Raw genomic sequence first — 26,360 nt, forward strand, 5'->3', positions numbered from 1 at the left:
ACACGACTACTGCCATACATAGCTTCTCGATATATCGCTCACAAGCATGGTGCATTGTTTCGTTCGAAAATAATGACATGTGCCTGCAAGATTATGTAAAGCCTAATGCAGACGGAGAAATCTGTCTAACGTGATTTCGAAAGATCTACATTATACTTTTGTCTTGATCTACATATATTTTTGTGAGGCAAAAAGAAAAAAAATTAAATCTACTTCAGATTAAACCACCGGATGTTCGATATTAAAATCAAATATTAAAACTCAATAGTATAAAAATATTAAAATTCAATGGTATAAAATATTAAATAATTAAAAATAAAATTTCTTTTGAAAAATTATAAAATTTATTTCTTGTACAGAATATTGACATTTATTTAAATACTAAAAGAATGTTTGAAACACTCGATATATTTCTATTCTTGTTACATAATATATTATATATATATATTTTAGTTTAAATTATCTCATTTAAATGAATCACATTATGTAATAATTTAGCGCTTATTATATATTGTTTTATGAATTATTTCTTCATGCTACTCAATTGTAAGTATATTTTAAGTACTGCTCTATTTTAGAACATCCGCTCGCGGTTACGCCGAACGACTAGACGTTCGCGGCTAACTTTTGCCCGCATTCACGTACGAGTTGTTCGTTTAAGAATTACAGGATCCATTTGCCGGTATTTCACGGGCGCAATCTAAGTAGGCACGCCCCGCCTAGGATTTATTAGAATTAGAAATCTGATGCTCCATGTGCGACTACGTTGTATATTAACATTAACGGTGCGAGTGTTACGGGCCATTTGTACTCGGAGTAGTGAATTACATAGAACGTGAGAAGCTTCCATGCACGAATTATTAGTCTCATTATCGTATACAGTTTACAGGTTTCACCATATGGTAAAATCTGTCCTGCAGTTACAGTATTCAAAATAGAAGATACTTCGAAAATAGAAGAGATACGTTAGTTTCTATCGATTCGTGTTATTTTAGTTAGCAATTCATATCTCTCGCTTCGTTATATATTCGTTTAATTGCTTGATACTGCAAAATACAAGGCATTTACACTTCTGAATATAGACTCTAGTATTTTTATCATAATATATTTCATGTGAATGTTATAACACTGAGTGAAATTATACTTTAATGGTATAAAATAAAAGATTCTGCAAAGAATAATACATGATACAAATGTAAAATTGATCTGAAATAATTTAATGAGTTATTATATGAATATTATGCATTTCGACATTTACAATATCCAAATGCATTTACATGATGAATACTAAAAACATTCAGTATTTCATATTATAAATTGTTTTTTTGATCCACAGATATATAGAGAATAAAATAACGCAATGATTTTTGCTGCATATTTCGCTTTCGTAATAAAATTCTCCTATTCGTATAAAGATATGCGACTATGTAATATTATTTCATATATTATATGGAATATATGTGTGTCCTCTCTATAATGTCGTATAAAGTTATATTTTCATTTTTAAATAAATTTTATAATAATAAAATAAATAAATTTTGTTATATTAAAACTCTGTTTGGTTTAAATTCTCTCTTTTTAATAAGATACATTACTTTACATTGATGTTGAATTAATTATACGAAATCTATATACATCTATATGTATACAATTTACATGTACGCGTATACTTGTTCGTATACCCATATTGCATTCGCATGACTCATTGTCAGTGAGATTCCATTCATACGTAACACCATAACTTAATTAACTAGAGTTAATAATGTAAATATTCTTTAAGATATGTTAACTGTATATTTCTAATATTAAACTGTAATTGTCCTGTAGGTATCCAGATATATAACTTATAATTTATAAGTTAAGATGTGTTTATGTGGTAAGGCTGACTTTTGTATTATGATCGATTTTACTGACATCGATATACTGAGAGCGAGATATAGGATACATGATATGTATCTAGAATGACGTGTACGTTATTTTTCAGGATTTTCAACCATAAATGCCATATCTGGGAAATAATGACGATTGATGGTGGTTGCGCGACGCGTTGAGCTAACTTACTATATGGTATTCGGTGACTTCACTTGCATTAAATATTATTTGTTTAGTATAGCGTCTTCTTTCTCTTCTTCTGACATAAATTTTCGATTATATAATTAACATTTATAAATAAGATAACCGGACTTTATACGGCCTACCTAAACTTTGCCGATCTTTTTTTCAATTTTTTGCTGAGTCTACATTTGAAAACTGGTCAGATTCAAAAGAGGAAACATTTCTGAATATTAAAAAAAATTTAAGACATTTTCAAATATTTACATAAATGAAGATTAAAAAAGGTAGCATTTAGATTATATTTCATACACACATATATACATCCCTTTTTTCATTAAAAAAATGGAAAACAAAATGATCCAATGTTACTTTCACAAGTTTATTAACATGTTGACATGGTCTGAAATAACAAAAAAAATATTAAAATCCATGTGCGTACACTCAATATGCCTAGGTTGACCATATCTCTACCTTATAAAGAGTTTTCTCTTTTTGGTTATAAACAAAATATTATGACGAAAATATAAAATAAATACTGTATTGTTAAAGTATAAAAATACGATCTAAAATAAAATAAACTATATGGAAATTATATATAATAATCATTTCTTGGTAATGATAAGAAGCAATTACTTAGCTATGAAATATTATATCACAACCACGATGTTCTACATTTTGTTTTACTGACAATAACAGAATGAACAAACTAAGCAATAAACTGATGCAATTGAGTCAGACGGACAGCTTGCACGATTTATTAGTGCTATCTGTTGAATTCACTGTGTAATTACCCACAAATAGCGAGTAAAGCATATTGGGTATCAGGCCATATGGGGTCTGTTTCCTTATTTGAAACTATAAGCAAAAAATACAAATATTATTGCATTTTCTTTAGAGCTCCTTTATTGTAATTTTAACTAATAACAAAGTTATAATCATACCAGTTATGTGAAAGGTTTGATATAATAGACTCTTTAGTAACTCAGACAATACTGCATGAAATTACCTTTCATCCTAAAAATTTAATTAGGAACTCGTACTTTCATTAAAAATTCTTTAAGAAGCATGAACTTATTTTAAGCTCTTTTTTTATTAAAAATTAATAATAAGTAATGATATATTTCTTAAAAGATGCTAAGAAAAAAGAATTACATTAATATATAATTCGAATACAAAAACTAATACCATTTTTCATTTTAATAAATTAATTTTTCTTTTTAAATCATAAAAGATTTTCAGGTATTGAATAAATAATTCTTAACTAATTTTTAACTAATCCCTAACTTATGCGAGACGTCATGCTGTCTTAATTCGCATCGGCGAACATTCGAGAAACGCAAATACCTTCAAGAGAATAAACCACAAGTCGTCGAATTGATATTAAAATTAATGTTATATAGTTGAAGGCGAGAAACTTCCCGATTAATTCGGTAGATAACGCCCGCGGGGGCTTTTGCAGGGGTCGACGTCGGGGTAAGAGATAGCATTGCCGCGAACACGACGGTATCCAATTCGAACAATTCGGTTTTCCTTCGAGCTGGGACACGCGAAGGTCCTCTCTAACCCATCCGTCCCCCTTCTATTCTACACCCAGATATAGAAAGAGCAAGAGAGATAAAGAGAGAGAGAGAAAAAGAAAGAACGAAAGAGACCCGATTCACAAGGGAATTATCGGTACTTGATTGCGCTTAATCCGCGAAGTTTTCTCGTTTGACTTACCCGTTTCGAACGCGACTCTGCCTCGTTGGCTACCGTCGTGCGCAACTCACAGTCGGACATCCGCTGAACGAAAAATGCGCACTAATACCACCCCGCAAACGCAAAGAAGAAAAATTCATATCAAACGTAAAAAGTGAAAAGTCGAATGCTCAATCTCGCGCCAACGACGCCCGTTCGGTGGAATATGTTTGCTCACTTCCGGCGTCATTCTCGCATCCTTTCTTTTATCTCTCCCTTTTTCCCTTGTCCCACATCTTCTCTTTCTTCATTCCTATCGTCCTACTCTTGCCTCTGCCTTCTTTATCTTCAACACTCTTAGAGAAGAAACGTTGCTGCACGCAGGCTCGAGAGGCGAGGACGTACCTCTAACGGCTTACACTAATCCCAGGCTGCCTCAACAGCCTGGAGAATTATTTCCATTCCGTTTCCCTATTTCCCTGCAACTAGCGTTATCAAAGCGTGTACGCGCTGTAGCGCAGTTTGTAAAGGCAGAGTTGTGGTTTCTAGCATTAATTTTGGGAACAATGAGTGGTACCTAATACAATCTTTTCCGTTAAGCGTGAAAACAACGGAATTTTAAAAAGACCGTAGAAACTTGATTTTTTATTTTGTTCTTTGTAACACAGCTAATATACACGATATTATACGCTTGTACATAATACAACCCAAAATTCCATTATTCAACTCAATAATTCATTTCTATGAAGTCTAAATAAGTAATTAATCTTGAAAAATTTTTATTTATGTTCCATTTGTTAAAAATAGACAGGTATCAAATAAAAAAAGCAGTAAAATAGCACAATTAATACAAATATACAACCAAATAACAGTGGAAAAATTATTAAATAATATATTTTACTTTTAATTAAATAAGATATTTTTATGTAGTATAGGTATTTATCTTTAAAATATAGTAATATTTGGAAAAAACATAAAAGTTAAAGCAAAAGTTTAAAGAAAACGTATTTAAAGTTTTCTTGGCCCCTTAGGCTTTCTAAGAAACTCTTTGATGTGTCAGAAAGAAGTATGATTTTACTCAGTGATGTATCATATATTTTATATTTTATAGTTCTTAATATTCCATTTACAGTATAGAATTATTTCGTAATAGCAAAGTATATGTATAACTATTAAAAAGACAAATGTATTCCAAACAAGCAAATAATTTCTTTTTATCGTATTCAATGAATATCTGTCTATTATCATTGCAAAGATTGCAACGTCTTTCATCTCTGTCATATCTGAAATAAGTTTTCCCTTCACAAATTTCTCATTTATTTGTTAAGTTCTCCAAAATATTATAAGTCGTTATTCATATTTTTTATTCTTTAAAACTTAATAGATTGCAGCAAATTTAATAACTAAAAAATATATCTATACTTGTAGGTATGTATTTATAATATCTACAAGAGGTTCTTTTTAAATCTATATTCTTATTTAATATATACCGCTTTTAATTCAATTGAGTTTTCTGACTTCTTACAAAACGTAAACCGATCTTGAACAAAAAGGGAACATAAGAGAGACTATAAGAAATAATGTCTCATACGATCCGTTTGAAGGTACCTTTGGATTTCCTGCTCAATGAGACAGAACGAAGATATCCGGCAAATTACAATTGTCTCTCTGTGACTAGTAAAAATACGAAAGAGGCAACTATGTGGAAGATTCATGCGTGCAAGCTTTGTCAATTGAAGATATTTCTTTGCCAGAGATGTTTCTTCCACTATATTCAATTTTTATCATCGGTTTGCATGTGAAAGTCTGCATATATTTCATAATACGAACACGTATAACGCAAATCCTCTTGCATTGTGAAAGACTTGAAGCAGTGATGGATAAATGAATCGCATATGTTAAGTGTATTGTGTATAAGACCACGAATAATCTCTAAACTTGACATCGCGAGAGAATAACGTACGATAAACGAGATAACATAACACATTCACATAACACATTTCAAAGATACTTTCAGTCCTTCTATACAATGAGAGAGAATGAGGATGTCCGGGAAATCACAATTGTCGCTGTGACTAGTAAAGATACGAAAGAGACAGGCACGTGGAAGCCAGGACGCATGCGTGTCGTGTTGCTCCTGCTGGACTCCGTAGGACAAGTCAGTCTGCATCTAGACTCCGGCTCGCGTAGGTTTTGTACCAGTGCGTGTACGTGACGAAAATTGAACGATAATTAAAGAAAAATTCATGAGGTTAATAAATATGACAATAATCACTGCTGTTTTCGTCCCGTGGACCGTGTGGATCTTCGTTACATTGGTGCATTCATCCGAAGGTAAGTGTTCATCGTATTTTTCTTCAAAGGCAATTTCGTAGCTATGCATCTACTATGAAATTAATTATCATAAAGATTTCGCGTCTGAATCTTCTGATTGTAAAAGTGTTAGGATCGTTTAATTTCAAAAGGAAGTACCTCAAACGTCAAATTACGTTATATATTTTAAACTCTACGTAACATCAGCGAAAACTGAAGTGTTAAACTTGTGATGTGCGAAAGAAAAACCCGAGTACACTCAGTGAAATGTATAAGAGAACCACGATATCCGAATGCAAGCTCTTCGTATATACCATCCATTATGGTTATACCATAAATCTGACTTAACTCGACATGCCATTTTGCGAAACTTTCTTCATAAAGTCATGCCACCATTTCAGTATTTTTTAATGCTTTTTATTGTGTTGTTCTAGTTTCGTAATATTGTAGGAGATATTCGAGTGTATGCAGTTTTTCTCTCAGGTTGTTCTTCCTTGGACAACATGATTAAACTTTACATTGCTGTGCGTATATTATAAAATTGATAGAGAACGGAATATCATTACATTTAAGATATATTAGTTTCGTAATTACGTATTTAATGTAATTGAAAGGATTTCGTATTTACGTCTTAGTGATGTGATAAGAATTATTTGAAGATATGTGAACTGACGATAAAATACTTTAAAGTAAATTTATCAAATGTATAAAGAAAATATTCATGTACATGTTAAACTATGCAAAAAGTAAATTAAATGTTAACGCTTATTAACAGTCACAAAAACGGAATTATTAGAAATCCGGATGCTTTAGTAAATTTCCTAGCATACAAAAACAAAGACTTAAATAACGATAAAACCACGTACATGGTTAAATGAGAATTTGTGGAGTGCACATGGTGGCGTGACACAGAAGTATTATCCGCAGGGAAACGGAAAAAGCCTCGAATTTATGGAAGTGCTAATTGGTATTGTTAGCGGAACCGAGCGCCAATAATGGAAGTCGCTATAAAATGACACGGAAAGATGGTACGAATAAAGGTAAATCGATGATTTATCGAATAAAAGATTGGGTGGGCATGACTATTGGCCATTTTACATTTTTAAAGATGGAAACAAGAACAATGCGGATGAAAAGAACAAGTAAATCGTGAATAGCCTGGATCAATATTGTATATATATTGTACACAGGTACCAGACGGTACGAAGCAGTAAGTTTAAGATGCACGAACCATATGTTGGTTTACATTAATTCTGTTATTCGTTAAAATGAATAAAAATCTAGAATTTTTCACTCTTAAATGTCGCGAGGCGATAAATTTCTAATGATACTAAAATGTTACAAGGTTCTATAAATAATTAATTCCCATATTACTAGTATTACTGTCTACTTTTAACATTTCTCTTATTTTCCTACAGAATTATAGAATCTGGAGAATTACTGATTGATCGTTACAGTGAATAATAATTACATTATAATATCAATATTATAGTGTATCATAGAATTTTATAAAAATAATTATTTGATAATAAATCATTAAGTTGTATCTATATTAATGTTTGCTCCAGAAATAATCTAAGCATGCAGATACATTATCAACACATTATTATATGTGAATGAAATACCACAGTCGATGTTCCAATTAAGAGAATCAAATAAGAATTTCAAGAAGAGAGATTCATGAAACAGAACTCTTTTAAAGTAAATATTTTACGACAACTGAAATTTAATATCTTTCAATATACGATTTACGGGAAGTACATAATATACTTCTAATGTGTAATTATAGAACGAAATACAAATGATACATGTGTGATTTAACGAAGAAATATAAGTTGCTTGGGAAATGAGATAAAGCGAATATTTTACTTGATACTTTTTCTAATCAGTAGTAAATCCAGAATTTCAATCAGACATATAACAATCGTCATTTAATATCATTATCCAGTGACTGCCAGAAAAGTAAAAATTAAGATTTGAAGAAAAAAAGAGAAAAAAGAGAGAAGAAGAGAGAGAGAGAGAGAGATTAATGTCTGATTCTTAGTATTGCCTTCGATTTCTCTTGGGACAATCCTCTAGAGAATCAGTGACACGCGGTCGATGAATTGCCAAGATAGAGTAACGCTGGAGGGTTATCAAGGCATACAGCATAGAAACGATGCCAATTCAATGTATAAAATGGTAAACAATAAATCAAATATGATAAGATGCGATATACATACGGAAATTAGTACAAATTGTTCCTTACTTTTAATCTATTTACAATTATTTTCTAATAGAAGCTTTCTCTCGTTCTATTGCTTAATAATATTCTTTCCAGTTTTATCTGTAGTATCTGTGAAATTTACCTTTTGTGCATAATATTTGTGAATAGTACCTTGATTGTATGCAAATACTGATACATTTAAATTTATAGAAACATGTACATCTATTTATTAATCACTGAGTTCTTTAGAATAATATCAGTTTGAATACAGGATGCATTACTACTGTGCATTATTATTTAAGCGATGAGTGTATATTGCACAAAATATAGTTTGCTTTAAAGCAATATTTGCGTGATATATGATTTTGCAATGCCGTAATAAATGGAAGCAAAATTGGACGTGAAATAAATCGCGAATTTAATGTTTTGCAGTCTACACCGTAGAGTGATTACGTGATATGCAATTATTTCCCGATAACCATGTCCGGACGGAAGGAAATATAAATGGCAGCGTAATATTTTATGTCATAATTTCCATTAGGATATCTATTAAAATGCTACGCGTTTGTATTCAGATAGATAAAAAAATAACTGATTACAAAATACTTCTAAAATTGAATTGCATTTAAACGTTATCGATTTAAATGCTTCTAGCGTGTCAAACACCATATAGCGATCGTTAATCGTAATTACTAACGCATGCAACCCTAATCGTCTTATCGAAATGCTGTATCATTGTCGATCATGTCTATTTCCTTGTGCATGTAATTGACACTTAGAATTGGAATGTTCATATATCAATGATTTCAAAACAAGGTAACGATTGAAGCTTATACGTTTCCATTATTAGTCGCATTGCACCTGTAATTAATCTTCTGCATTCTGCTTCGTGAAATGACATAAATGTGTAATTACCCGAGGTTACTGGTAAAAACAAAAATAAATGAGAAAGTAAGAAACCATCATGTTGATAAGAGAAGCAATAGAAAATACTACATTTATATAAATCAAACTACAGAGACGTTCAAGAAAAAGTTAAATTAAAAAATATTTCAATATTTCTCGTATAATTTAATTCTCTTTTAACTTGTGGCTAAAGGATACCAAAATAACTTGTTTGTTGAAAAAGTTTGATAATAATGTAAATATCTATGAATATATAAAATATTTCAGATATTACGGATAAAATTAAAAAAGAATTTTGTTAGTTAAGAAAATGGAAAAAGTTTCTCCCAAAACAATTCTAAATAAAAAATTAATACCGAAAAACAATTGATCCTAAAATCAATAATGTAATGATAATAATATTTAAGTACAACGCTTAAGTTTTTATACAGTTTGTACACACGCACGTTTGTACTGCATTACGAAAGCAGTAATTAAGGTCTACTCATAGTTACTTTATCGCAACAAAACAGGCAGAGATTAATGAAATATTCGCGTTGTATTGTTAAGAAAGATTTACTTTCATGTAATCGGAAAACTCGTAGACTGCATTCGTGCTAGGTAATTTCTTATTTAGTGACCCCAATCTGCCTAAAGAATGCGGAAAATGTAAGGCAGCTGTGCATATCCAGTCAGCAACAGCTTCAAACTTCATGTCACGGGCAGGCCTGCTAATTATTCGCCAGCACGCGAATGAGAGAAATTCCTTTCTCTTTCTCGGCGGCCAGCGTGTGCACACGATGCAAGCACGCAATGTTATACAACGCGGGGCAATTTCCATTATGCAACGCGCCTCTGTTATGCAAATAGAGACGCGTGTCTGAGCGGACGATCTCTTATGTGATGTTCGGTGCTCGGGCGCTTCTGAACATCGTTGAAAATTTAACTTGGCGAGTTGACGCGAACGTATCAGGACGCGCAGTTGCGCCGACGTGTGACGTCCTTTTTTTCTCATCGGTACGTCTCGTTGCATGTCCGATGAAATCCCGATGGACGCGACGGCTCATTTCCGAACAAAGCTGAGCTTAAGAGTGACGCGTGATACAACATTAAATATTTGATCGATTTATTAATACCGTATTAAATCAATTTGTAGGCTTATGAATATTATTTATAACAAGTTATAGTTTATCTTCTTAACTAATGGCACCAAAGAGATCTGTAGATACATATTGATCTTTACATATATGTATACAGAGTGTCTCACAACTACCGCATTTCCTCTTAAGGATATATTCTTGAGGTAATTTTGAGACAAAAATCCTAATAGGAAAATGTCGAGGCTATAATAATTTTTTGAAGTAGTTGTGAGACACCCTATATGTATAAATAAAAATTATCTTCAATATTAGATTTATGAGCTTAAATTACTTATACCTAGATAGTATTTTACTAAATAAATATTACAATTTGCAACATTAACATACAAACATCAATAGCGTATCTAATAGATTTTCATAAACCATCCGAATTACGGCAATACTTTTGAGGCTTCCACGGGTACTTTCTATACAGAAATTATGCGTGTCCAAATCCATTCTTAGGGCATTCTAACAATGGATTTGAACACGGAGATAATCCGCGAAACACATAACATCTGTATAGAATTACGGCGTTATTATAAAATACTTTCCGTCAGCTTGAATTTGTTTACAAAGATAATACGTATATGTTATATGATTATGTAAAAATAGTATAGCATATATATCATATATAGATATATCGCATATATTTAAACTTTACTAGATTTAGTAACAAAAATACAGATATTAACTATCATAAGTAACCAAAGCGTGATTAAATTTTTATAAATATTCTTATTACCTACTAATAAATTTTACGAGACGCTCCTATATTTAGATCTATATTTTGAAATATCAATTATTTCAAAATTATTCGCGACGTTACGATTTTAAAACTTTTGAATTGCGCATGCAGTAGCGGATTTGTTACTTCATAAAAATTTCAAAGCGATCGATTGAACGAAGGGTCACGACACATAGATACGTCCGAGCTGTAATCGAAAGTTTCGGATCCTCTTACGAAAATAAAATCTTGTTGCAAAAGATCGTAGTGCTTTGAAGGAGTTACGTTTGATACGCGCACCTATGCATACATACGAATGTGCGATAACTATTTATACAGTAACATTTTCCTTTAGTAGTTACAATTATGATATATTAAACATATGAGGAGTATTATTTCTTTACTGCAAATATGTTTATACTCACGGCTATTTGTTACTTCCGAAATATCAATGCTTATAAAATATTAAGGATGTATCTGAGCTATTTCCAAAAATAGTAATTCCAAATTGATGAAACTTCGGGACACAATGTTATAGAGAAACAAATGTTATAGAGAGAATTATGAAAAATATCTTCTGTATGAGCTTGTTTCGCGGCGAAATCAACAGACGCGATCAGAAAATTAACTTGGGAAACTTTTCCAATGGTTAAAGTAGTGGTGCGCATTCGGGGAAATTATTATCAATGTACACACCTCGCCGGAAACTCTATGGAATCGAACGGTCGTTAAAGTTAAATTGGCTCGCTAATTAATTTCCACGCGGTTGCCCGTCCAATCGCCAATCGGCTCGTGTTCCTCGTACACCATGGAACCTCCATTTCTACCTTGGACATTGTTTTCAAAATTACCTTGTAATCGACATTATATAATATCTATAATGAATAAAAATCGCACGTTCTATTGATTTTTATTGTGATTTAGTCTCATTTTAGTATGCACCTATTATCTACACATTTCCGAAAGTACAATGCATAAATCGATGTAAAAAAACGCAAAACTAGTAAAGTTAGCATAATGTACGAAAAAATATATTATGTGTAGTCTTTTTCAATAACTTCGTTTCTCGAAAAATGAAAAATTGTGAATAATACATAAACAGACTACAAAGTCTGTACAGCGAATATAGTACTTAATTGTCTTCAAGAGAAATATTTTTGTTCTAATAATTAAGACCAACTCAATTATCTGCATAAAAATAATTATTCTAATAAAGAGAGATTTTTAATCGTCCTTCCATTCAACATTAAAATGTCTTTCATTTGGAAAAAAAATGAGTACGTAAAGCATCAAACGCGAACATATCGGTTTCCAATTGTAGAATACTTTTGAGTGGAGGTCGGAGGAGGGAAAGGCGGCTATGTTTTCTCGATAGGTTTGAATTTTTATGAAAATTCTCAGGAGGTCAGTTCTCAGGACGAGTTGTGCGAACTTTGCAAGGTTGGAGCGACAAGGATGTGATTGTGCACGGGAAGGAGGACAATTCGAGGAACCAGTCTGGCTACCATCAGCCACCGCAAAGTGTAAAACGTCAGCTGCAAGCGCTGTTTTGCGCACATCCAGATTGCCGACACGGCCGCAACCGCTGACACCGATTCTGTCTCTGCAGTTCTAGTGCGTTTTCATGCACCGATACTTGTACTGCTTTTAAAAGCCTACAAAGAGCAGAGACATTTCCTTCGCGCATATCGCGTTAAAAAAGATTGAAATAGATAAGATAAATCGATTCGCAATACTCTTTGAATTCAATAATTCTTTTCAAGATTTCTACAATGCTCAATCCTTTGTAAGAGATATAAAAAGTTTAAATTATTGAAAGCAGGAAATTGTACCACATATACCTTTCTATTTCAAAGTTCGATGTTTAAGTTTTTATAAGAAAATTCGAATTTGTATGAAATTATTCATTTCGAATTTGTATGATATTAGTCATTGTAATTAAGTGAATTATTTTACATCGGTCAGTAAAGCTTACTTTGTCATAAAAATTGATTCTTTGTCTTTAAAATATAAAAATCATAATGAGTTAATAATCTGGCTAATTTTTTAAATAACTAAAATTTAACTCCATATGCAATAAGATTTGACAAACTATTATTATCCATAAAACATATGTGACTTCCTTCCTGTGAGTTACATATCAACACGCATCAACGCATACATACAAAGCACAATTAACTTGAAGAAGGATGAATCTTTGGTAACCTCGAAACGGAAACTCTTGGGTCGGTTCCTCTCGTAGCCATTGTTCTTAGCGCGAAAGAGAACGCATAAACATTGTACGTGATGAATCGAGCTTTCCTCGTAAATACGAATTTCAAGTATATTCAGCAGAAACGAAATGTAAGATTTTAACGTTAACGAGCGAAGACTGTTATCTTATCTAGATACAATATTATACTATTACGATGCGCACAGCATTTCCTTCTATATCTCTTACAATGGGATTGCGATAGCTATTTAAAGAATTCAGAATCAGAGCAACTCCACAACCAATTCCACAATACAAGCTCTTTTATTAAGTATTTGAGGAAACTAGAATTTCTATTATCATAGTTAATTTTTTTATTTTAAAAATAATGTGAGAGATATTAATTTATAACCTTTCTTCTTCATAAGAGGAATAATGATTTACAATGAGATGTGCAATTTTTATCTCGATTCTTTATTTTTTTATTTCTCATTCACTTTTGATTTTGTATAATTGAAAATGTAAAATATTAAAAAGATACTAAAAAATTATCATACACGCATTTTTCATTAGATTTATTGTTTAATCAGAGCTTTTCTCTAGCTTGGAATGTCCTACATACAAAGTATTAATGTCGAAGATGTCAGTCAATTCTTCCAGGTTTTCAGCTTCTTAGAGATCATCGTTCGAAGTTTACGAAACTTGTCGGATCTTCATGGGAACGTTATTAACTTGTCCAGAATTTTATCTTTTTTTAATCAAGTGTCACATGACATAACTCAGACTCTAGATATATCGTCTGCATCATACTTTTAATCTTTAACATTACAGAATCTGAAAATCGTGTTTGAACGCAACTTCTTATCGGACATCTATAGTTAGGTTTTGAAAGATGAAGGACTTGTAATTACGCGTATCGATGTTGAGTTGTGTTTGGTTAGTGGTATATAGGAATAAGAAAAGATCTATTTCTCGAAGAAACGTACTATTTCTTGAGAAAGGAATGTCGTGCTTCTCGATAAGTAACAGCGTAGCGCGAAATTTAAGCTATTACTCGAGCTTTCTCGGAAGAAAATTTATCTTCTTAAGAGTAAATTTTTTACTTTTTAATGTTAGAATACGATGCAACCAAGTACAACGATTACCATTTCATTGCATGTTCGTCTAACTTACAATTAGGTACATACTACAATAAATAGAAAATAGTTACAAATATCTTTTTATGGCATTTTATATAGGCTAGCATTAAAATTATTATCAATCAAATTTGTTACGTTATTATTTAGAAGTATAATTAAAAATATATGTATATATACAAATCGGTAGATTTTTTAAAAAATAAGAAATATTTTTATATTCACTAGAAATCATTTATATGCCAACTTTTACAAGAAGACGAAAAGATTAGACTGCATACGCATTATAAGCTACTTTTACAAGGGAAAGATAAACTAGGAGATCTTAATAGAACTTTCGCAAAGAGATTACAGTATTAAATAAGTTATCGAATTTTGCATCTTGAATGATAATGCGCCGTGTATCAGATTACGTTTTTTGTTGCTGAAAGCGGTATTATCACGTAATAAACTTTTCCTCTTCTTTTTCTAACCGTATTCTTTTCCTGCCGTTCAGTTATCGTCATCGTTGTTCAAGTGTCGTGTAACAACACCGTGTAATGTGTGCGACTGCTGTTTCATGATGACAAGGGCTCAAAGTTTCCCTCGTGACACGTGACACAGCTATGCAACCATGGTGCGCGTATTCATTATGTGCTTCATAGTGACGATAGTGGGGCGAGAGGAAATTATGCCTTGTGTCTCCTTACACTCCAATACCTCAACGAGTGCCAGGGCATACTTATGTGACGTATAGAAGACGAATAGCTGTTACCGTACGGCGTACGATGAATTAACAGCCGTTACGATCTCGCTTGCAACCGTATCATCTATAATAACGTATCTCGTGTCTATTTCGAGCGTACCGTCATGCTTTTTGGAGAACACTCGACCTCATACCCGCCGTCCTTTACTTTTAGGGATCCGTCAGTCCAACTGTCTGTTGACCGATCTCTCTCCCCTTTCCTCCTCTGTCCATTTGATTGTTCTCTTTTTCCGGTCTCAAACTCCCCTTGACACCGCTGCCGTTACTCTTTCGCCTATCGCCGTACGAGACGTTAATCACCCAGCAAGGAGATCGATCAGCGATTAATGAGAAACGTCGACGATGTAGAGGTGGAAATTTACACGATCCGTTCCGTCGTTGCGAGTAGGGTATCGTGATCGATTCGGTATCCTTGGCACCTTCCGGAGTACGAAGCGCTTGAGAAGCGTAAAGGAAAGTTGGGCGAGGTGAATTAGGAGTGTTAGAAAAAAAGCTCCATTGTGGTGTATCTATGTTAACCATTCAAGGTCATGAACTTCTTAATAAAATATGCGAAACTGCTATGACAGGAATGTCAAGAAGTATCGTACCCACCAACGACGGACATATCCCAAAGTTTCACGGTCTGTCAGTATTCGCGAGTAGAAACTGTTTGACATCTCGATGAACTTTTCCCACTCCCTCTATTACGGCAAATACATCCGAAGTTTATCCGCAATCCTGATGTTACGATAATATTTAATGGTACCTTTAATGGTTCCTCGCACGAATGAAACGTTTAACAGAGTTCGAATCTGACCGCGCAGCGCATATCGCGTGAAAAGCATTGTTGCGCAAATTAAAGGCCGTACCAATGCTGAATAAGCTTGATTTGCGAGAAGCAATACGGGATACTGAACGGGATACTGAATCAACTAAAATGAGCGAACTGTTTAGTAACAGCAAACAAAGGTATTGTGGTCTATGTTTATCGATTCATTATTAGATATTAGGAAACATTAGCGGAAAGACAAATCATTGCCGTTAATTAACGCGGTTATGTTATTAAGTATGTTTACGACATACGCACTATGCACAAGAAACTTTACCATGGACTTGTATTATTGCGTACACAGTCCACTAATTATTAGCGTATAATTGGTTGTTGTACTATTTTACGTGATACCATGTTGTTTCAAAGCACAATACTTTACCAATAATTGTGTACTTAAGCTACATCGTGGCTAGAATTGAGAAATTAATAATAATTAAGTTTATTCGAGTATTTAATACGCGTTTTGAAATTAATTGATAATGTTTTTAATAAAATTAGTATAATGTAATATAACTGTTATTATCTTTAAATTGATTTTTTTTCTGAAATCTGTAATTTCGGATTAAAGGAATGAATAGATAGAATGAAAAGATTCAGATTTCACGCCATTTTAGATTAAAGACCGCACGATGATTATAGGTAGAAACTTTCTCGAGATATCTTGCTCTTCTTTTAGAGCCGAAAGATCCTGCGAACGACTTTCTTACTAACGACCGATTTGAAACGATTGCTTCATCGTCCACTTCTACGACTATGAATGGGTTACCTAGAAGAAGACAAAAGTCGTCATTTTCTCAACTCTGCCCTGAATGACATTCGGGAACGCTGAGAAGACTAGTCAGCCGTATTTTCTGTACGATGTTAGATAATCTATTTTTAAGATCGTTTAAGTATTTCAAAGTTACGTACCGTAAAACATTTTCGATTAATGATAGTAATTTAATTAAATTCTCCTACCACAGGATTATAATCTCAGATTTAATGTAAATGATAGAAACAACTTTTTACATTTCTTATTAGAAAAAAATTTAAACTAATGTTTTAACTATTATCAAAAGTTGTCTACAGATTAGTTATTTACAGAAATAATAATATAGTAAAAATACGTAATTAGTCATGATCTCATTTTTGTGAATTATATTACTTCGTTACCATCGCATTATCTCATGTAATAAAAAAACTGTAGTCTTTTAAATATGATAAATTAGATCTATGAACCATAGACTACGATAGGTATTATTTCGTGTGAGATACGCAGTAGTAACCATTTCTCTGATGCCCTCGATCTAGCAATACTTGGTATTGATCTTGCTATGCAAATATCGGACGCGAACGATAGGAAAACTTCTTCACTTTGGCCCATCCCTGTGGAAAATGTTGTTCCTGCCGCTGGAAATACTTCGATCCATTGCGTAGCCTGCTTCTGTTCGGCTTCGACTCCGCGTTGGACGTCGATTTCCCGTTAAGTTACTTTTGAAGATAGATTATTGGCCAGGATACAGAAGCAGATATCAGCTCTTGGATATCGGAATATTCTTGGCAAATGCGCATACGTACTATGTCTTATTCTTCCGTACGGACTTTTCGTTTCCTCGTTTGTGAACGAGCACTTCTTTAGTATATTATAAAATCGCTTACTATCGTGATATCCATTTAATAGATTATTCCACAAATAGTATTCAGTTTTTATAAACATTTTAAGTTAATTATTAAGTAGATAAAGTGGATTTGTTTATTTCACGCGAGTCAAGCTTTCTCACTCATTTTCTTTAATTGATTAATTTCCCAAATATAATTTTTTGGTGTATTCTTTACAAAGAATTAACCAAATAAAAAATTATTAACATATTAAATCCATTAATAAGTCATATGTGTTTGTAATATGTTGTACTTGCATAAAGTAATGGTACATAAATTTGGATTAAACTTTACAACTAAACATGTTTTAGCGGCTAACCGTACGTTACTTACAGGATTACCTCGTACATCCGTCAGCCAGCAGTTAGCTCTCGCATTATTTTAGTCCAATAAGTTGTGGTCTATTTTCTCTAGCGCATATATAAATTGCGTATACGAAGCAGCAAAAGGAGCAAGATAGATCAGATTGCGCAGTTAAAGACGCGAGCGTTGTAATGCAGAGAGGAAATGAAGGAAAAGTAGAAAAAGGGGACAAGAGGAGAAGGCGCAAACAGCGCTACGCATAGCAGGGCTCGGATTGCCACGTTGGCTGTTGTTCAAACAGTCTATCCAACAATAAAAAGCGATGCACGTCTTTGCCGGGGAAATCCCCTCGTTTCCGCGAGGTTCAAAGAGGGAGAACCTCGAATGTGTGGGCGGGGGCGAGCACAGGGGTAAGGAACAAGCAGAAAGCTCGACGACCCGCGCCCATCGTCGGAGCTTTCCGCTCTCTCGCTCACTGTATCTTCCCCATCCAACTTACGAGTCGTGTTTCTATCTTGTTTCTTCCTATATTCAACTCTCTCTCTCTCTCTCTCTCTCTCTCTCTCTCTCTCTCTCTCCGAATGGCTCTCTTCGCTCATATTTCCTCTTACCCCCTCAAACGACCCGTCTCACGAGTGGTCGAAGGAAGAAATGTGTTTGTGTTTGGACTCTCGCCAGATAATCTGCGGCAATAAATTTCTGTGTGTATAGTGTCATGTGATTGGTTTTATCTCTCGTGCCATGGCACTCACGCCAGGCTCGTTGCCCGACGGTATATCTAACCCTTTACCTCGATTCGTGGCGAGAAGTACGATAGATAACCGGAAGGATGATACGGCATACTAGAGGATGGTCGTTGTACTCGAGAAGAGTGGATAGGTGGCTACCTACCCGAGAAATCAACCTCTAATTCGTTTACCGCGTGGGAATCTACCGTGGACCGTAGGTTTCCCTTTACCGCCCGTACCGTATGGGTGTATGCCTTGAATTGTAAGCGGGCTCGTCTTATGCCTCGGGGTGTCGGAGGCAGTTTCAAGTTAAGAACGTCTCGTACGTTTTGTATACGGCGTTTATCCTCCCTCAGCCAAGCCGCTGAAGAAGCTTCCCTTGCTCTTATAACTTTTGAGCATCAGCATTCACTAGTGTCGTCACACGTGAATAGCTGAGATACCAGGGAACGTATCAGCTGCTACGGTTGTTTATGCAATATATCGGATGTTTCATAAAGTTCGCAACAAACTTCGCGGCTTTAACTATATTCCTTGACGAATTTCTAACCGAATTTTCTTTCGACATTAAAGTATAATTACTGTGTTCTTTATCGATTTATTACATGTGTATGTTAGAGTTGTTAGAGGAATTGTTTATGGTAATTAATGTATAGTTTAACCTTGCTAGTCTACTCGGATCTATTTTACCCAAAATGTAATTTAATTCCTTATTATTTTTCTTCCTATTAAAATTTAGTTCCTTAGTAATTTAATTTCTTACTATTGAAATTATTTCTTAATATTTTATTATATTTAAAAACTTTCTTCTCTGACTTTTATTTAAAAACTTTCTTCTCTGGCTATTTAATGACTTTATCAGCTAATCTTCAACTGTAGCAATCAAAAAGTATCCTAATTTACACATATTTTGAATCTAAAGTTTTTTTTCTTTTCGCTGTATTTTTCATTTCAATTGCTCTTAATTAACTTTTTTAAATCAAAATACTGAATAGTACAAAATCCAAATCTGTAAATGAAAAAAATTTTGATAAGAATATTAAAAATTATGTCCAAAAACATAAGCAAGAGTTTTATAGACAAGTGCGAACTAAAATATTCACTTGGCTTCAAAATGTTTAATGCTGTCGAGAGTTAATATAAGATCTCTTTTTCTGAAAATATTTTTTTATTTTTTAGAGCTTTCAATCGTATTGATCCAAACGTATAATCGTGTAATAAATTTGAACGGACCAGGAGGGTTAAAAGTTCGAAAAAAACGTCTGCTCACATACTTTCAATAAATATCGGATTCATGTGGAATTCTTATCTCTGTAATTACAAGTAATTGCTATGTATTCATTTGACTCTGAAAACGCTTGTTGAAAAGTACCGATATAATCATCATATTTTTTCTTTTCTATGACTATCATCTACGTTTTCTCAGAAAATGTGTTACGTACTTCTGGAAGGCGATATGTCTTATGTTACGTATGCAACATGCGATTTAGCTATTCTGCAGAAACCAGGGCTCACCTCTAGAATTCCTTTACAATGCAACCACACTGAGGTAACATCGAAAAACGGCCTGTTGCATATGACTATGAAATATATCAGCCGGCGTAAGAAGTATGTTATATCTGAAGATGAAGCATTTTTACAACGAGAATTGAAACTGTTATTTCCTGACGTATCCGCACAAAATAAATTTGTATCACAATTACGTTATTATTACATAAAAATTCCCTATATTGGCTCATAAATTGAAGATTTTAGGTAAAAACTATGTGTGTGTGTGTGTGTGTGTTATATTTACATTAAATATGTGTACATTATAAATTAATCAGATTACATTAGTAAATTTTAGGTTTGTGATATATTTCTGTATAGTTTCTTTACTTCAAAAGTGACAAAACTTAAAAAGTCAAGCTTTTCCAACTTAACAAAAAACTATTGATTAATATCAAATAACATCGACAAAAATATCATACTTAGAAACATGATCAAATACCATTTTCGTTTCACAATCCTTAAAAAAAAATCACTCTTTTTAAGGTGTGATAATTTTGATATGAATAATTTATCAAAAGTAATATAATTAAAAACATTAGTAACAGTTTATATTTCTTGATCAACTAAAATGATTAAATTAAAAATAAAAAATTGTTTCCACAAATTTCGATCATCATTATTTAGAATGTCAAATATTAATTTCCAAAAAATATTATTTAAGATAGTTACGACATTAGGTGAACATATTTTGTTACATTCTCGTGCTAGTCCAATTTAATTAAAAAATTCAGACTATATATAGCAACTGCATACTCTGCAGTCTTTTCATCCTTTTATACATCAAGAGATCTCTTATGCTCGTCGCAAAGGAAATCTTCGACTGTTCCTGGGCTTTCGAGCAGTTGCAATTACATCGCATTACAAGCATAGTATCGCGATTCGTCAAACAGCTATCCCGTATTCGTCACGAGTTCTCATGCAGTCTCAACAATGAGTGTATCGCCGTATTACAGACGTACCGCCTATATCTCTGAAGCGCGAAGGTCTTTCAGGTCGAATTGAAGACGCGCACGAAGATACTCTCGCATCGCTGGATAAAGCGACAAGATATCGATCGGGTAACGAGACAATTTGGAACTGTTACAATGATTCATATACGGACGCAGAGTTTTCCAAGTGTAGACACAGTCCGAGAAAATATTATTTACGCTGTATATAAAGCGCAAACGCATAGATGACTTGTATGGATTATCCGAGTCAAACCAGCATGCTTATCGTGGGCATCGTTTCGCTATATTTAGAACCACATTGAGGTAAAACTGAGAGGATTTGCTTAAAATACTGTTAGTCAAGCCCTGCGAATGCAGAGAATTAAACCGCAAACAAAAAAACTCCAGCGTATTTCTATATTGCAGTAACAAATTTTTTTCAAAGCACCAGCAAGTATATATGTGAACCATCCTCTTTAATATTCTTAGCTCAATGATGCAAATGGAATTTTTGGCAAAGTCAGAGTTTAACAAGAAGGTTTATACGCAAACTTATGCGATAAACATAATGTTAACGTAGTATTAAGCGCACTGCGGCAAATAATGTTAAATTCATAACGATAGAGCCATGTTAATAGCTATGTGGGCAGGCAGCGTTTGGTTTAACGTTTTGTTATAACCACTAAACACAGAGTGTATATTGCGTCTAGGTAGAACGTATCGGAGTTATTTCAGTATATTGTACCGTATATTACATAAACCTGTTCAACAATCCGTAACCATTCTGGAACTCGATATAAAAGCGTTTAATTGAATTCCGGCGAGAAGGATTAATAAAAACGTTCAACTCTTTTTTGTACATAAACAATGTCTTGATCTTTATAAAATAATCCTCTCGATTTCTGCCTCGATTTCTGCAGATTTATCTATTCTTATGGCGGGATGAAACTTTATTTCCTGTGGTCTCTCTTAAAAATTTCCCCGTTTCGTTCAGTATATCGTATTTTTATACCGATATGTTCGATGAACGGGCAATAAAAAGGCATGCATCGAAAAAACGATAAAACGACACATACTTTAGGATCCGCGAAGGAAGAGTAACAAAGGAAAAGAGATGAGAGGGAACAGGAATTCGATCTGTCTACGGGGCTACGTCGTTTCAGGCAAAGTGTATTCAAAGTGCCCAAGCACAGAACTTCCCCAATCCCTTTCCCGCCCGTTGTACATGGCGTCCTACAGGAACTGGCGGATGTTGGTACAGCCGGAAACGCTATGTACGATCGTCGAACGTAGTTGCACGATAGAGCCGAGGAAAATTGATGCTTCGAGCCGTTCCGATGTCGGGATCCTGAAGGGGAATGGTTTTCATGGTGTATCATAAGTCTCCATGTAGAAGGATCTCACTTCCCTCTGTTCTTTGCTTACGTCACCCCCTCAATCTCCTGACATCTTCGTTAAATTCATGATCTCTCATTTAGCGGACGGTACAAGAATCATTTCGCGGATTCAATCATAATATCATTCAGATACGTTACATTGAATATGTATATTAAATGCTACGATAAAGTCATGCATTTTATCACGATACGTTATATGTTCTTTGAGATTGTTCGAGCTTATGTTATAAAAAAATCTAATCTTACTTTTTGTTCCGACTTTCTTGTAACTTTATGATTTTTAAATTTTTAACAACAACTTGCTAAATCTGAATTTAAAACCATTTTACACTCTAATCTTCTTAAAATCGGCGGAAGAGTAATCCCCCGAGAGCTTAATCAACTAAAATCCCGTAATATTTCATAGTTAATAAAATATTATCGGTATTCTTCTCAACGTGACTTTCAATGCATATTGTAAATGCAACTACAAGTACGCTATATATATGTCGAAGTAGAAAAATCGAATATACATATAGGTAGATACCCTTTTAATCGTTGGCTACCATCCAGTCTCGACAGCAGCATAATGTCTCCGCCTTCGTGCTAGTAATGCAACGAATGTCATTGACTCTTGCGAGAAACCAGTGCTTAGTGGAACGACGTTAATGCGTCGACGTTGCTCTTAAGCTGTCCCGGTTCCACATTTTACGCCGCTGGTTTCGTGCAATCGACATCTTCTTTACTGTACGAGCTTGTAATATTTTATTCTGGCGCGACTGGCTCCCGGTACATCCACATTCCAGCAGAAGAATTATCGATAGAAACAATGGAGAAATTTGTCTCGGGAAACATACACTGCCACTACCGCCCTGTTTCAGCATCGAGACAAGTTAAATTACATCTTCCCATTTCTTCCTTTTGTTTCAACATGGGTGTTGCTCCCATTAGACTACTTACGTATATCGATTTCGTGATATGTATATAACGTTCTTCTTTATGACAGGAATCCTCATTGTCATAAATTTACTCTAGCACGTTTGTTTTCCCTTTTGATTATTTTCGTATTTTCTTATCTTGTTAATCCATTTAGTTCACACGCGTCGGTTTTTTTTTCAAAATTATATACGACACTCTTCTCATCGTATATCAAGGTATGCCATTTACCTACCAATAGGATTTATGCTCGATCTACAAGCATAACTCTTGTTATTGTCAAGGACTGTTATGAAGGGATCCTGAAGTCATCCGTTTTATCGATTCAATCGGACTTACACACATACGATTTACGTATCATTGACATATCACTACACTACTATATCAATATCACACACACACACATATATGCAAATTTTCTAACTAATCTTTCATATTAGATATCTAAGTTTAATTCTAAGAACTCAACATTATTTGTTCATGTAATCCCTAGTCCAAATCAAAATTGTTTTATACATATAAAGTATAAAACTTGTAATATAAAGCAAATATTATTACTGTAATTTTCCAACTTTTTTAGTTTTTAACGTAAAATCGATCGGTTTGGACTACATTATCATTTGTACTTTAATCGTGGAAAAGGATTTTTAAATCCAAGTGAAAAGACAGGTAGAAAAATACTTATTTAAAAAATAATCGGTAAAACAGACGATTTTAGGATCCCCTAAAAATTTCAATATGCAGTAGATGGTGGTCTTGTGGGACTAATTTCGGTCATGAGAGAAAAACGTGAGGAGGATACGAAACAAATGTTTCGACTGACATTCTAATTCAAAGACTCGCAGCAAAGTTTCCTTATCTCTAGACAATCATAAAACGCGACTCGAGGACATTCAGAGCATTATAGTTTCTGGCCGACCATGTCGCCTGGAAAAATATTCGACATCTAAAAACGGGGCGGGCTCAGACTTCCGTAGAAATCGGCTCTCGCGTTCTACGTCTTCGCTTCTCTCCATTATTATTTTACCGTTCGACAGGCAGTATCGACATACACGTACCACGTACGTGAGAGAAACCCTTTCACGTTGCCGAGCTCTCTCACGGTGCTTTTACTCGATTTAACCCCTGCCGCTGACTGCCTATCCGCCGACGACCGCTGGTTTCTGCAGCAATAATGGCCAAGGACAAATCATTTCACCCCGCCGCCATTATCGTCGATGCTACTGTCGACATTGCCGATATCGTCGTCAGCCCTAGCGAGGACTTTCGGTCGTCAGCAAAGAGGCTTTACCTCCTGATTGAACAAGCTCTAAATCGATCTGACTCCGGGAATTTCCCAAGCAGCGCAGACTTCAATTTCAAGCGTATATTCACTTGTTGCCGGATTACTACCCTACCCCTGTCAATTGGAATGTTATATGTCATCGTGAATTTTGAACTTCTTTCGCGGGACCATTCGTTTCATCGTCATTTGTTGTTTCGCAGCTCTGACATTAATTTCGATATATTTTCGATTTCTGCAACGTGCTCTCGCACCGATCAGTATTAGTGTTGTCGGACTCGCTATAATTTTGTTGCCGATAATAAATCTAAATGCCCGGTGCCGTATGTCGATTGCGATGAAAGCCAGGATTTACACGGGCAATAAAATCTCGCTTTTCAAACGGATAAACGTCATATTGCACCGAAGGACCGAAAGAGTATAGGATCGCGAGCAAGAGGAGTAAGAATAGAGCGTGCGCCGAGAGAAATGACGTATTGCGGTGCGAGGTCGATCAAATTACGTGTACACCGGCTAGAGTAAAGTGTAGTTTCGCAGGGTTCAAGAGAAAGAATTATGTTAGATAAAAACACATAACAGTACTAAAGTTTACCAAGAGATTCTTATCTAGGATAAATTCATTAAATTGTCATCAAAGGGTCTTAAATATATACGATTCACACAAACCCAGATACATTTGGATACACTTATAACAAATTTCTTAGATATTAAGTTTAGATTTATTTTTGCTAGGTTTAAAATGTCTAATCTTTAATTTGCCATTGAGACAATAATGTGTAGCATCGAAAACAATATAAATCCGTTTCCGCGATATTGCGCCGTGCGCGTGCCGGTATTGTGGACGGTGCGGGAAACTTCGCTTTAACGGTTTTATATGAGTTTAAGCTTTAATTGGTTGAAGCGATACCAGCAATTACGTGCACGCTTTTATGTCACCGCAGAATTTACAATTGAATCGAAAATTGTTCGTTGAATCTAAGTTTCTTGCTCCGATTGTAACGATGTCTCGTATATCTCTGAGAAACAAGGTAGATTGCGGACCTCAGATAAACTTCTACTTCGAGTGCAAAAAGTAAAAGCACACGTGATAAATACAATGTACGGTCATGCGCGGAAACGGTTAAAAGTTAATGCACCGTGTGATCATAGCACGAAGATTGCATGTATTTGAGCTGTAATAACGTAACGCAACGGCAGATATTTCAGCCAAAACTGCACAAGAAATTCAACGTATAGATCAATATGATTATTGTCAAATTGGGTTATTGCAATCTTTTGCTCGAAACACAGAATTTTATAATTAAAGGTAAATCGGTAATTACGGATTCCTCTCACGTTTTTATTTTTCATTGGAAATTGAAATAAATATTGAAAATCAGTTTGCCAATATAACGACAGAAATGATCATTATTATGCATAATAATAGTGAGCTATTGAAATATGTGTCAAGTAGATGCAGTGATATCAATGTATAATTTATAGGATTTTAATATCAAATAATCATATAGGTGACAACAGTAAAAATGCAGTAAAAATAAAAATATTTGAAATCGATTCATTTACCAATTAATGAAATAAAAGACGCCATTTCAATTTAATTTACGTAAAATAAAAATGATTTTAAATGACTGTTTTAACTTAATTTAATTAAACCCTCTTCATGTAACTTTTATTTTCATGTAAGAATATTTAATCGAAAGAGAGAAAGAAACAAATAATATCTATGTAT

At 34.0% G+C, this 26,360-nt stretch overlaps 1 protein-coding gene across 4 annotated transcripts in view; it reads left to right on the plus strand.

Annotated features, from left to right (window-relative positions):
- The first annotated feature begins 5,913 nt into the window (after positions 1 to 5,913).
- LOC108724756 (Dpr-interacting protein kappa) overlaps positions 5,914 to 26,360 on the plus strand; it is a 192,478-nt gene continuing 172,031 nt past the window's right edge. For all 4 annotated transcript variants that reach the window (XM_018451357.1, XM_018451359.1, XM_018451360.1 and 1 more), the window contains exon 1: positions 5,914 to 6,066. In XM_018451357.1, the coding sequence (XP_018306859.1) occupies positions 5,979 to 6,066 (88 nt within the window). In that variant the 5' untranslated portion in view covers positions 5,914 to 5,978. The remainder of the gene's footprint in view (positions 6,067 to 26,360) is intronic.

This window comes from Mycetomoellerius zeteki, unplaced genomic scaffold, assembly GCF_001594055.1.
Source record: "Mycetomoellerius zeteki isolate Tzet28-1 unplaced genomic scaffold, Tzet1.0 scaffold31, whole genome shotgun sequence".
Taxonomy (NCBI): domain Eukaryota; kingdom Metazoa; phylum Arthropoda; class Insecta; order Hymenoptera; family Formicidae; genus Mycetomoellerius; species Mycetomoellerius zeteki.